The sequence below is a fragment of the Ylistrum balloti genome, unplaced genomic scaffold (genome assembly GCF_031769215.1).
Source record: "Ylistrum balloti isolate Yb309-2 unplaced genomic scaffold, AGI_CSIRO_Ybal_v1 Utg370292, whole genome shotgun sequence".
Classification (NCBI taxonomy): Eukaryota; Metazoa; Mollusca; class Bivalvia; order Pectinida; family Pectinidae; genus Ylistrum; species Ylistrum balloti.
The window spans coordinates 244,738-258,068 of record NW_026782221.1 but is presented as its reverse complement, the minus strand read 5'-3'; the positions used below and the strand labels follow the sequence as shown (position 1 = coordinate 258,068).

At 34.6% G+C, this 13,331-nt stretch overlaps 1 protein-coding gene across 1 annotated transcript; it reads left to right on the top strand.

The window, feature by feature from the left end:
* Window positions 1–3,860: 3,860 nt before the first annotated feature.
* LOC132553044 (retinal dehydrogenase 2-like) lies at window positions 3,861–13,331 on the top strand. Its single transcript, XM_060217249.1, has 14 exons — window positions 3,861–3,950; window positions 4,906–5,010; window positions 5,301–5,441; window positions 6,759–6,888; window positions 7,159–7,220; window positions 7,540–7,668; window positions 8,163–8,276; window positions 8,399–8,501; window positions 8,816–9,000; window positions 9,119–9,283; window positions 10,876–11,033; window positions 11,568–11,642; window positions 11,985–12,024; window positions 13,076–13,331. Exons 1-14 carry the CDS (start codon window positions 3,894–3,896, stop codon window positions 13,103–13,105), a joined length of 1,494 nt encoding a protein of 497 aa, XP_060073232.1. The 5' UTR covers window positions 3,861–3,893; the 3' UTR covers window positions 13,106–13,331.

Genomic DNA, 13,331 nt, shown 5'->3' with positions numbered 1-13,331 from the left:
ATTCTTGAGAATTTCACCTTTTTACTTGTATATTGAAATTACTAATGTCATGATTATGAATTTATCAAATTGCATTGTCTACATTTATATATAAATTAAAGAGATATTCATGCAACTTGTCAGCTTTGTTTTAATACCTATTGCTAATGTTTCCACACACAGATAAGATACCAGGGTACACTTCTGTGCCTGCTAATGTTTCCACACACAGATAAGATACCAGGGTACACTTCTGTGCCTGCTAATGTTTCGACATACAGATAAGATACCAGAGTACACTTCTGTGCCTGCTAATGTTTCCACACACAGATAAGTTACCAGAGTACACTTCTGTGTCTGCTAATGTTTCTACACACTGATAAGTTATAATGTTTCGACATACAGATAAGTTACCAGAGTACAGTTCTGTGCCTGCTAATGTTTAGACACACAGATAAGTTACTAGAGTACACTTCTGTGCCTGCTAATGTTTCCACACACAGATAAGTTACCAGGGTACATTTCTGTGCCTGTTAATGTTTCCACACACCGTTAAGACACCAGAGTACACTTCTGTGCCTGTTAATGTTTCGACACACAGATAAGTTACCAGAGTACGCTTCTGTGTCTGCTAATGTTTCTACACACTGATAAGATACCAGGGTACGCTTCTGTGCCTGCTAATGTTTCGACACACAGAAACTGCTTTCTATTTCTGGATAGCAACATTCCTGATTCCCAGCCTATGCACAATTGATTCCATATTGACAGCCGGTATTTTCTTGCTTTTATAGGATAACAATGAATTATTTTCATGATATGGCATGCAAATCGTTTGTGAATGACCTACCATTTGGCGCCATTGGATATCGGAATTTTGTAGGCTTTGTACAATATGATTTAGTGTGTTCGTGTAGCATTTGATTTTGTTATTGAAAAATGTAACTGAACCTTCCTATATCCTATTCTCTTCTGACAAGTATCATAGCGTCGATTTAGACCACCATGTGCATCGATTATACGAATAAAAACTCACAACAATTACTCAGCATTTCTAATAACCTTAATGTAATAAAAGTTGCCGATAAATTACAGCGGTAAAGGTGTTAAACACAACACAGATTTAAGTTTCAATGTTTACAGAAATACGTATGTATGATGCTATTTATCAATAAATTTCGACAATTTAGAGAGAAAGGCGATATCCTAAACTTGTATTATCACCCGTGATATCTTACTCTGTATTTGTACTGATGTGATACATGTAATTTATATACAGTAAAATTACTAGCGATACATTACATTATACTTCCCTGATAAAACACACCGCTTCTATATACATGACTCGGTATTTCACAAGTTCAAAAATGGGCGTGCAATACTGCTGTATAAGTATGCATTTGTCGACAAGCAAGACAATATCGCTGTTGTAAAGCACAATGGACGAAAACTTAGACCTTTTTGGTTATAATAACACCAAAGTTTACTGACTAAGTACCTTCCAGTTTTCTGATATATCGTTTCGAACACGCAACACCAGACACAGTCACGGGTGATTGTTCAACATCAGTGGAAACGTGTTTATCCGCAGATATATATTGGAAATTTAATGCGATGATATACTCTTATTGTGATATTGCTATGGCTGTTTTCAATAAAATATTTCCATAACTATTTATTTAGATTGTATTATTCATGACCATTTAACAATACCTTTTACATGAACATATTGTCCGTTAAATGTGTACTTCTACTGAATTGGTTTTATTGGACACGTTGGGACAGAATCAGAATCATGATGGTTAGATCTGAAGGTGACTGCTCGCTCACAATAAGTGGTCACTTTAGTTCAATATCGACTTGTACAGATATCATGTACTGATTCAGTGTCTAAACTGTGAAATGGCCTGAATAAGTACAACATACATAATCTGCTTCAATAGATAAATATTACTGATTCGTTCTGATAAACTTGCAGTTTTTTTTAAACAACACTGTACACCTCTATCGTTTAGGTTAATATTGACGTGTTTTTGGAATACCAGATGAAATTTTAAAAAAAACACTCTCGGCCTGAAACATTATTAACAATATTTAACGTTCTTAAAGAAATACTTTTCATCACCGTCAATTTTTTTTATAAGATATGCTTTAAAAGTTTAAAGTTAAATATTGTGAAACAGTAAACAGTGAAATTTATAGCAGTCGGTTGGTAAATTCTTGACCTGGGGTTGATAAGGACAGTGACAGCAGCACCATCGACTTGTTAATGGTGAACAAGGAAAGATGCTATTACAATCATATTGATGAAACTATCACACATGATATGTCTGAAAAGCTTTCCAATTATTATAGCTTACTTAATGAATAAGTCATTTCGATTCTTCCTCTTATCTAAATGTGAACTTTATAATCGACATTTTACATACGTACAAATTTATCGAAATACAAATTCTATGCTCTTTGACTTTCATGTATGTTGGTTCTGTAATGTTATTTGAAAAAACGACACGTTTGAAATTTGTAGAAATGTTTTCACTATAAAGTCATAGGTCAGAACATGGGTTGGCACAAAGTTTTCAAATTTTCAAATCCACGCAGGAATTAGATGTGATAAGGCATGTCCGCATCTGAAAACACATCATATTTCTTGTAGGGCCATCTTTCTCGACAATGACGGAATACTGTGTATAGAATCACAACGTCATCATTCCACATCCAAAATGTTGAATCTGACGGTGTGAAATGTATGGGTAAGTTTACAATGTTTAACTATTCCAGCGTTTAGAGAGGTCTTTCTAGATATTGTAAGGTATCGCGTAACTCGCCGTTATTCAATGATTAATGACGTATGTAATACTAATTGTTTGGTGAGTTTGTTTGTTTGTTTTTTTTTTTTTTTATAAAACGAAAGCTGAGTCCAACTTGTTTAGTTCTGGCTGGTTTACATTGTTATTAATGGTCAACTTTAAACTTTAAATCCAATATAATTACCACTAAAACAAACCCACACGATTTGATTATCATTTTATACTACCAATAGTATTAGTGTTATGGTCATTTAGTAATATGGATGATTATCGCACCCTCAACATTGTTAGAATGCTTGGAAAATTCCTTCAGTGGCTGTTTTGTCGTACAATCATTTTTGATTTGGGTGTTTCCATTAAATATCTTAATTAATATCTGGTACTTACAATTCAATCACCTAAACCTTTTTCTGTGTCACCTATTTGGTGGAGAAGTGATAATTTAATCATGATAAGAAAGTTTCCCAGCGGTCGAGGTAGCATTTCTGTGCATTGCGTTAACTGTCGATTAATGATAAAGTATTCATTGTAAATATAGATTCGATAATGAAAACATGTACTTGACGTCCTATTAAAACTATCAGATATATGGTATTTACAAAACTTACTGAATTTTGGAGCTAGTACACCTCTCTGTCTAGATTTTGCCATTTCTTTCGATAAGTTTGGATTCTCCCCAGTCGCCGCCTCTGTTTAGGCCATTAGCATAACTGATGAGTCCTAGACGGACGATACGTCTGTATGATGCAGTTTAACTCATTCTTTAAATCTACTGTATCTAACTATATTTGTATTAAAAGGAGCTGTTCACATGTGTGCCTTTTGTACAATCATATTGAAGATAGAAAGTGAAAATATCAATGTTACATAGTATGGATATAATAACAAACATTTTCCAGCTTCAACATCTCCGATACTTTAATCAGTCTCTCGTGTCATCTCTTCAGCACAGACCCTTAGATGTGCTTACATGTTCACATATCCTTCCGCCTGGGTGTCTTATCCGATCACATGACTTTATATATATATATAAATTTATTATCGGCAGATATACTTAGTGCGCGGTCAGCTTCGTGTGTCCACTCCGCATAGAATCATATCAACATGGCAGGAATGACCTTACCCGACCCTATCAAGAATCCAAAAGTCAAGTATACAAAGGTAAGTAAAACCATTGACTTGTTAATTGATTTTTATGATAATTGATTAAGTCACGTTTAAATTGTTGTTGCACTGTGAATTCTGTATCACTGAGTTATCTGTCTCTTTTTACCTCTACGTCAAACACTTGTGTTACCTGTAATGTATAAACAATAGACGTTCTCCTTTCTAACACCAAATAGACAGGGGTATTATCACAGCGCGGGCACTTATCTTTATGAAGATAAACTGTTACACACTAGAGAAGTTTTCCCTATTATAGCTAATATAAAATCATTGAACTGTGAATGTTTAAGAAGTATCACACTACATTATGTCTACAACAACATCTAAGTAAAAAAAATACCATACATCCTGATGTCTACGATAGCACCTGTGTATGCACACCGCGTGGTTATCTATATCTGCCACACATTACATTTAACCGCAGTGTATAGAATGACTACACGTATATGCACCCGGTTATTCATGCCTTGATTACAATTACTTACAACAGCATTGTAAACATCTTGTTCCACGTGTTAAACATTCTTTTATATTCTTTTAAATCAATGGGATAACATTTATCAATGAGAAAATAATTAGGAGTAGGGTCATTGGGTTGATGGAAGAGTGAGAAGTTCAAATATTCAATAGTGTTTTTCCATGTGTGGGATCGATATATTTTAAGTCCACACGTTTCATTTAACATAACTACTTTGGCGTTAATTTAATTGATTATCACTACGGAAAGTTAAACGTGCCATTGGCGAAGATTAGTGTAAATGCACGCTGTTAGATTTCCCGTAATTCAAAGTCCATCATTTCTCACGGAAAAATGCGCCAATGAATATGAATGAGAGATTAGTTCGTTTTAAGGATAACATCACCCTCTTAAACCTGACTTCCGAGAAGCTTATCGTACTTGATTTTATCAATGTCCTTACATCTACCATGTACTGCTTCCTCTTCACAGCTTTTCATCAACAATGAGTATGTGAATTCTGTCAGCGGGAAAACGTTCCCCACTCTGAACCCAAGTACAGGAGAAAAAATAGCCAGTATTCAAGAAGGAGACAAGGTATTCAGGAAACAGTGTTTGCATATATGTATACAACTTTAAAACACAAAAGGCATATACGAATGACATACAGTGTTAGAAGGTTACCTTTTAATCAAATGGTTAGATTATTGATTATAAGAAGAGAAGTTAGGATTTGTTGAGAATTAAGCGCGTCTAACAAAGTAAGAATTATATATGTATGAGAAAACTTTAAATATTTTAATTTAGTGGTAAAATAGCTTACCTTTTATTTTTCAACACTATAATTTAATTAACTTTTGTTATATTGAACCCATCTTACCTCTAAGGCCGACATTGACAAGGCAGTGAAAGCCGCTCAAGCTGCATTTCAGCCCAAAACACCATGGCGCTTGATGAACGCCAGTCAGAGAGGCGTACTCCTGAACAAACTGGCTGACTTAATGGAGAGGGACAGAATATATATATCGGTGAGTAGAGACAAAACACAGTCATACAAGAATTTAGAAATGATAAAAAGAAGGCTGACTTTTACAACAACAACACCAAAAATATATAAAAAATAAAAATGATAAATACTTAAAATTAAAAAAAAACCCTGAATGACACCATTAGTCAAACACCCAACTAATGATATACAAACGTATGGTATATTTGAACAGTGGAACGATTCAGACTGCGTACAAGTACCTCATTTTGAAATAGTCTAGCACCTCTCCATTTATAGTTTGACATTGATATCATCCTATCAGGATTTTCTCTAGTCATCTCTTCTCATTTTAGATTCATAGCATTTATGTCGATTGCTAGTAAGGCAAAATAAATGTACCATGCAGTATAATTCATTGTTTGACTCAGTTGTAATTTATTCAAAACTTTGTTTCTATTTCATATAATCTATCTAATGTATCTTCTTGATTATTTGTGAATGATAATTTTTGCAAGGAAGCTTTCAGGTTTTTAAAACTACCTAAAATCTCAAAGGGAATACCAACATGTCAACACAATCATAATTCAATCTGAAGTTCAAAAAATATGAAGAAAAGAAAGATTTTCACAAAGACTCCTGAAGAGTAACAGAAGGATAAAGCCAGGTGTTTCGAAAGAGTAAGCATATTCTGCTTCATCGACACCCGCCATGCAAATATGGGCCAATCCAAATAAGTGAGGTCACGTTCCCAAATGAGAACACGGCATACAACAACGGACCAAACAGGCAAAGACATCAAGAAAATACCAACATGTCATCATAATCATAATCCAAACTCAAATTACATATACTTAGGGCAAATATGAACAAAAGAAAGATTTACCTGGAGACTTCTGAAATAGTACAAGGAGAATAAGACAACGTGTTCCGGAAGATTAAGCATCTTCTGCTTCAACGACGACAACTGCCATGTAAACTTTGGTCAATAACGCCACATTCTCAAATGAGAGCAAGGTTAACAACAACTGAACCAACAGGCAAAGAAACGAGCATCAAACACATCCAGCTTCATGTCGACTAGTATATTTCTCAATGAGATTACTATGGCCACCATAATACTTCCCCATAATTTTTTTCAACTTGCATCTGTTTAAATCCTTTGTTTTCTCAAGCACATACGGACGAGACATCAATCAAAACTTTAAAAAAATTACTTAAGGTATGCAATTATCATTACCATTTATCCATAAAATCATTTTTGTTGTTGTTGTTGTTGTTGTTGTTGTTGTTGTTGTTGTTGTTGTTGTTGTTGTTGTTGTCAGAACCCTGATAGCTGTAAGTAGATTTTTACATTCAGAGTCTGGAAACCTTGGACAATGGAAAACCGTTCAGAGATATGTATATGAACGACATGACGATGGCGATCAATACGTGCCGATATTACGCTGGCTGGACAGATAAGATCATGGGAAGAACCATCCCTGTCGGTACGTCGGTATTGTCATGACGCATATGCATACTTTTCAAAAAGTCGTTAATACTGAGTTATAAGACGAAAAAAATGAGATTATTCGTCGTAGTTTTGTCCTTTGTATACACCACTGGCTGTCATTGACAGCAACATTTTTCGTCTCGTTCTGGTATTAACGTAGCTATTGGTTAACAGTTCCACTGTAAAAAATATTGAATTATAAACAATCGGTAAACTCAGGTACTTATATTTCAAGTTTATTATTTACTGTTTTCCTTTTTTTAAGATGGGCCATTTTTCTGCTATACAAGACACGAGCCTGTGGGAATATGTGGACAAATAATTCCAGTAAACCTCCAATTTACACATTTACTAATGTGATGTTATGTAAAATGCTAGTTCATCCTTCCATGAATCACGATGTCTTCAAGTGACAATTTCCTGATATTTGTTGTGATTACACGTACCATTACACTTCATTATTAAACCGTTGTAAAAGCCACAGTATCCGAGTTATTAAGGCTATTAATACATGTTTAAAAGCTCGCTATAACGTTTTGCGTGAATTTTAATTCATATTGTTCTGAATTCATTATAACAGTATTTATATATACTATTGGACAGTGCTTAGAAAAATAAAAGTCACAACTCATTTCTATACACACAGTGGAACTTTCCTGTACTCATGTTGATGTGGAAAGTAGCGCCTGCTCTGGCTTGTGGCAATTGTATTGTGCTGAAGCCCGCCGAACAAACGCCATTGACCGCTCTGTACATGGGATCTCTCTTCAAGGAGGTGTGTCATTTATATCTAGGTATCATACTAGTTATAAACGGAAGCATGGTATTCCATAAAGCCGCCTTCAGGATGTTTCTACATTTTAATTAAACCTTAATGGAATTTGTGTTAAAGTTTGAATATCATTTTCAGGTTGAGCAACAAATATACATATCCAAAACGAAAGTTTTGATTTATCTTGTAACTATAAATTAAATCCAAAAATATCTTTTGTGAAGCCATTTTTTCTGTAAGAATTAAGATTGTGTCACGGAAAGAAAGTTTGTCGAGACTTAATAAAACAGAACACAAAAACCAAACATAATAACACATTTTCCCTACTCTGTTCATTATTTTACACGATTTTATTTATTTATCTATCTATCTAAAACAGCGAGTAGATAGTCATAGCCCTTTGGACTTCTAATTTACACGACAAAATTATCTGTGTCATGTTCGCTTCTAATTATAGTAAAATATATATTAGTAACTTTATGAATATTTGCATGCAGGCTGGTTTTCCGCCAGGGGTTGTCAATATAGTTGCCGGATATGGTCCGACCGCCGGTGCTGCCATCTCGAGTCACACGGGCATTAACAAAGTCGCATTCACTGGTTCTACGGAGGTGGGTATATTGTATTATGACGAGTAAGTTATAGGTGATAAATATTAACTCATGGTGAACTTTAATACAAGTTTACACATAGTTTGGTTTACTTTTACAATCAAGATCAATTTACATTGCAGGTCGGAAAACTCATTATGAAGGCTGCTGCCGATTCCAATCTGAAGAGAGTTACATTGGAGCTCGGAGGCAAAAGTCCCAACGTTATTTTCGCAGATGCAAACTGTAAGCAGTGATTTAGTATACAAGAATTAAATTTCCTGAGAAAATCCAGATTTCAGATTTCCAGATTTTCTGAAAGCAATATCATGCTGAAGTTCTCAATCCAATATGTCAATATGATGTACTTCATATTATTACCATTATTCTATTGTTACCAGGGGGTCGTTTTAACATATTTGTCCTAGAGGAATGAGGACCATGTGCATAACCATTGAACTACTTCTTGTGTAAGGTATCTTCTAAAGGGCAGTTAGTATACATCTCATATACCCCTACCTCTTTGTAGAATGATTACCACTGTTGATGTCTTTTTTCAGTGGACTTTGCAGCAGAGATGTCCCACCAAGCGTTGTTTTACAATCAAGGCCAATGCTGCACAGCAGGGTCGAGAACCTATGTCCAGGAAGAGATCTATGAGGATTTCAAGGACAGGCTTGTCAACAGAGCTAAAGCCCGATCTGTTGGAGATCCGTTTGATCCACAATTTGAGTCAGGACCACAGGTATATCGCTGTTTTGGTTTTAACTGACCACTATTTGGTGTACAATACCACTAAAATTCTGTGGACAAAAGCATTTCTATTAATGGTTGTCATTTTGTCATTGCTCAACATGATTCAGATTGACGAAACACAGTTCAAGAAGATCTTGTCGCTTATCAAAATCGGAGAAAAAGAAGGTGCCAAATTGGAATGTGGTGGGAAAGCAATCAAAGGCAAAGGCTACTTCATAGAGCCAACAGTGTTCTCGGGGGTCACAGAAAACATGACCATCGGCAGGGAGGAGGTTCGTATAAAATACAACGAGACAGGGGAAATCAGCTCCGATCCTGTCATGTTGAGCACATTGTAAGGTTTAATAAATACATCGTCTTGTAACTAATTATATTTCACCACTAACTGAAATACAGTTCTTGATACCAATTGATAAGGCAGACATTACTTGAAATCGAGTACCAAGTAAAACTCTGAATTAAAAAAAATGTACTTGTTCATTCAAACCACGGCATACATCGTGGTGATAAATGTCAAGATTAACACTGCATTAAACAAAAACATATGGCAGAACTAATTATGTTTATGAATTTCTATGTCGTCAAGAAAAGTTGGTTTGGGGCCTCTGTACGATCTTACAATTGTTGTCACATAACTGCGGTAATAATGGTCCTTGGCCGTAATCTATAACACGTATTACAATGTTGATTTATCGGAATAATTGATACAGATATGTCAAACCTTTTCTGAATGCACATCATACCTTTAAAATAATAACCATAACACATATATTCTCCTGTTTTATAATCATCTAACTGACAATACAGTTGTGTTGAAAATCCGAGATACAGATTTTGGTTATTGTGATAGACTTTAATCTGAGATGACAGTTAAGAAAAAATTACTGTTATGTACTTGAATATTGAACAGTGAAATTTCACAGATAATAGTCTTTCATCTTAAAGTTACCCCAGAAGTGTTCCTTCACTTTGAACACATTGTCTTTGTAATACTCCCGCGGTGTAACGTTCGAGTGATATTAGCTAGCATAGCTTAGCAATATTGGTATATTCATTTTTTAGACATTTTTTTCACACTGAGTTATCAAATGTTTCAGCGCCAATCTTACTATGTTATATAAAGTGTACCTATATCAAGACATAATATCTAGAAGGACGAAATAGCTGTATAATACTGTTTATATTAAAGCGTGCTATTCACGTGTGTGTCTTTTGAATAATCTTTGAAATAGCAGGTGGTAGACACTGCTGGTGAAATATGAGTCTTCGAGGTTTACTGTAACTTGCATGCCACGTTTTCAGTCATTCAAATAGTGGCACTTTTGATTTTCCCTCAGTCGCCTCCTAGGTTTAACATTAAGACTTTTACCGTCACTAACGACTCCTAGAAGACGAAACAATTAGTGAGGTTCAGTTTTCTTTATTTGTTTGAAATGGTGCTGTCCACTTATGAGTCTTGTACAATCTACTTTATGCATATCCTATCTAAATACAGTTTTAATTATATCATCTTGCAATATCGATTGGTAAAATGGCATTACGTAACTAAATGTATACGTTTTTAAATACCCGACAACCAATATCCAATCATTATATACTCTAAAATGACGTCATCCTTTTAGTTTGGATTTTGTAACATACATGTAAAATACCATTGATCAACATGACAAATAAGCTCATATCTAACCATACATGACGCAACCGAGACTATTTTCAACAGAACTCCAATCAAAAGTTACACTGACACGATGCTTTAGAAGGATGTTTTGAAAATACAAACAGTACAAATAACTTTTGTTCCATTTAAGTGTGGTTGGGTATTTTTGTCGAGTCTTAAAAAAATCTTCTCTTTCATTGGATTCAGATTTTCGGGCCTGTTCAGCAAATAATAAAATTTAAGGACATGGAGGACTTGATTGAGAAAGCCAACAACACAGCATATGGACTGGCTGCTGCCATATTCACAAACGACCTTGAGAAGGCAATAACCTTTAGTAATAATGTAAAGGCTGGATCTGTGTGGTAAGTTCAAATAAAGTCACCAAGGTCACAACTCCTAGAAAACGAAAGGATACTTACATTGATTATAGAATGGTGGCTCGCCAAATATCCACAAGCTCATTGTGAAACGTGTTAGTGTCCATGTGTCACGATACCGTTCAAATCCTTTGAAATTCTATTTTTGTGGAATTCGGTGTGTAACTCTGTATGTCACGTCCAAGTTCCTTTGACAACTAACAAGGTTTAGAATACTTTTAAATATTGTTGATTTCAAACTATTTTAACTGTTAGCCAATGGGGAAAGCACCTAAATTCCATGATTCCCGTAAAATCGCAAAATTTCATCAATGGAATAAAACACTTGTACTTCATGTTCTATTAACACTAGCCAATATTCCGACTTTTCATACTGATTGATATAAGGAAATATTGAATTTCCCATGTAATAATACATTTTGTATTTAACTATTCCTCCTTTGGGCTTCACATCATGTCTATATTTTTTATTCCAAGAACGTCTCTAGAAGAATCCTTCAAGGAGATTTTATTTTTCAGGGTGAATGCCTATAATGTCATTTGTCCACAAAGTCCATTTGGTGGGTTCAAAATGTCGGGAATAGGGCGAGAATTGTAAGTAAATCTGCGTTAAATGCAAAATGATTATATGTTGATATAATCAAACACAGGGGCTAATGACGAATGACTCAATATGTAACAACATCTTGTATATTTCTGCATCACAAGTAAAAAAAGATGTTAACTGCCATATATATGACTATTGTTAACAATGTAAGAAATCTTAGAAAATAGATCTACATATATGAAGGTGTGACTTTACTATTTCGCCATTGTTGTAAAATAAAGTTACATTTTATCTATTATTTTAGAGTTGTCGAGTTTTTTTCGGCACTCCTTGTTGACCGTCTCGCCACTTCTGCTCATTCATGATGTATTTGATCTCGTACATTTCAGGGGAGAATACGGACTTCAACAATATACAGAGGTCAAAACAGTAAGTCGATAGTAGTCGATGTATATATTATCGTCATAGTAACGATACATATATAGCTACATAAGAAATACTCTTCATTTACAGATACTTGTTATCTTTAAATTCCTTGTTTTTATTAATTATATTTATCGTTTCTTTTGTATACAAAATCAGTATTTTCTTCTACATGCGATTTTAGCAGCTTTTTAATGTTTGACTTCCGTTATCATGAAGTTAAGCTACCTTGTCCAGCCCAAAGGTATTCGATCGACTTGGTAATAAGTGAAAACTTGATTTGTTTTCAGCTGTTTTCAGGTGTAAATTGCTTAAATTTATCTCAAATTACCATAATTATATTATTGTTATTAAACACACAATGATAGATAGGTATGTGAACAGGTATGACTGATTCCAATCATCACGTGTCTCTCGGTGTTTTTACATTTTAGCCTGTTATCCAGTCCAGTAATATGTTTACATGTATGTCACTTGTGTAACGTACCCTGGATTGTTTTTCATTGGCTGTGCCAGTCAAAAAGCGATTGTGATGTCATAATATGGACAATGACGTTATTAAGAATGGCACAGGAAAATTGTTGCCCCCAAATTGATTCTGTTCTACACATTTTTAAGTTTAAAAGTGTATCTGCTCTGAGTTATGCGAAAAAAATACCTTCAATATGTTTCCATGTCATATGAGATTTTATGTAACTTGTCCCGAAGTTTTAATTATGGCTAGCCTTGTAACATACCGGTGCGCCATCAAAAAAAAAACAAAAAAAAAAAAAAAACAGAAACAGACATGAAAGCACATTCAGACCCTATATTTATCACATGATTCCTGTTATATTTAGCGAATATGTAATATTTTTGTGTATTGTATTGTGTAATACAGCCTATTGTGACGGTCAGCGTGACACGAACTAGTGTTTTCAGTAATGTTTACCAAAATAATCATCAGAAGATAAAAAGAATCTCATATATGTCCCCATTTCTAACGTAGTTTATGAAACGTGCCACACATTTTTCATTTAAGAAATCCTTACACTTTTATAAACCACGTTTGTTACAGGTACTGATGAATCCGATGGCTAAAATTTAGGTTTACCCGTGGATATGATACAGAGGAGCCAAATCAGTGAAAGGTGAAATCACAAAAGATCTAGACAATGTCTTTAATTGATAAAGTACATCAAAGCCGTATAGAAGTAGTGCCTAGACAGAACGCCAGCAGACGTTTCGCCAAATTCCACAAAAATACAGGAAACTTCTGTCGTATATCTTTATCTGGCAGGTTTTGTTTTAAATACAGTGTGTAAATAATGTAA

Coding starts and splice junctions, on each gene's coding strand:
- LOC132553044 (XM_060217249.1), top strand. CDS start 3,894: ATGGCAGGAATGACCTTACCCGACCCTATCAAGAATCCAAAAGTCAAG. Junction 9,284..10,875: donor TGACCATCGGCAGGGAGGAG/GTTCGTATAAAA, acceptor CATTGGATTCAG/ATTTTCGGGCCTGTTCAGCA. Junction 11,034..11,567: donor GTAAAGGCTGGATCTGTGTG/GTAAGTTCAAAT, acceptor TTTATTTTTCAG/GGTGAATGCCTATAATGTCA.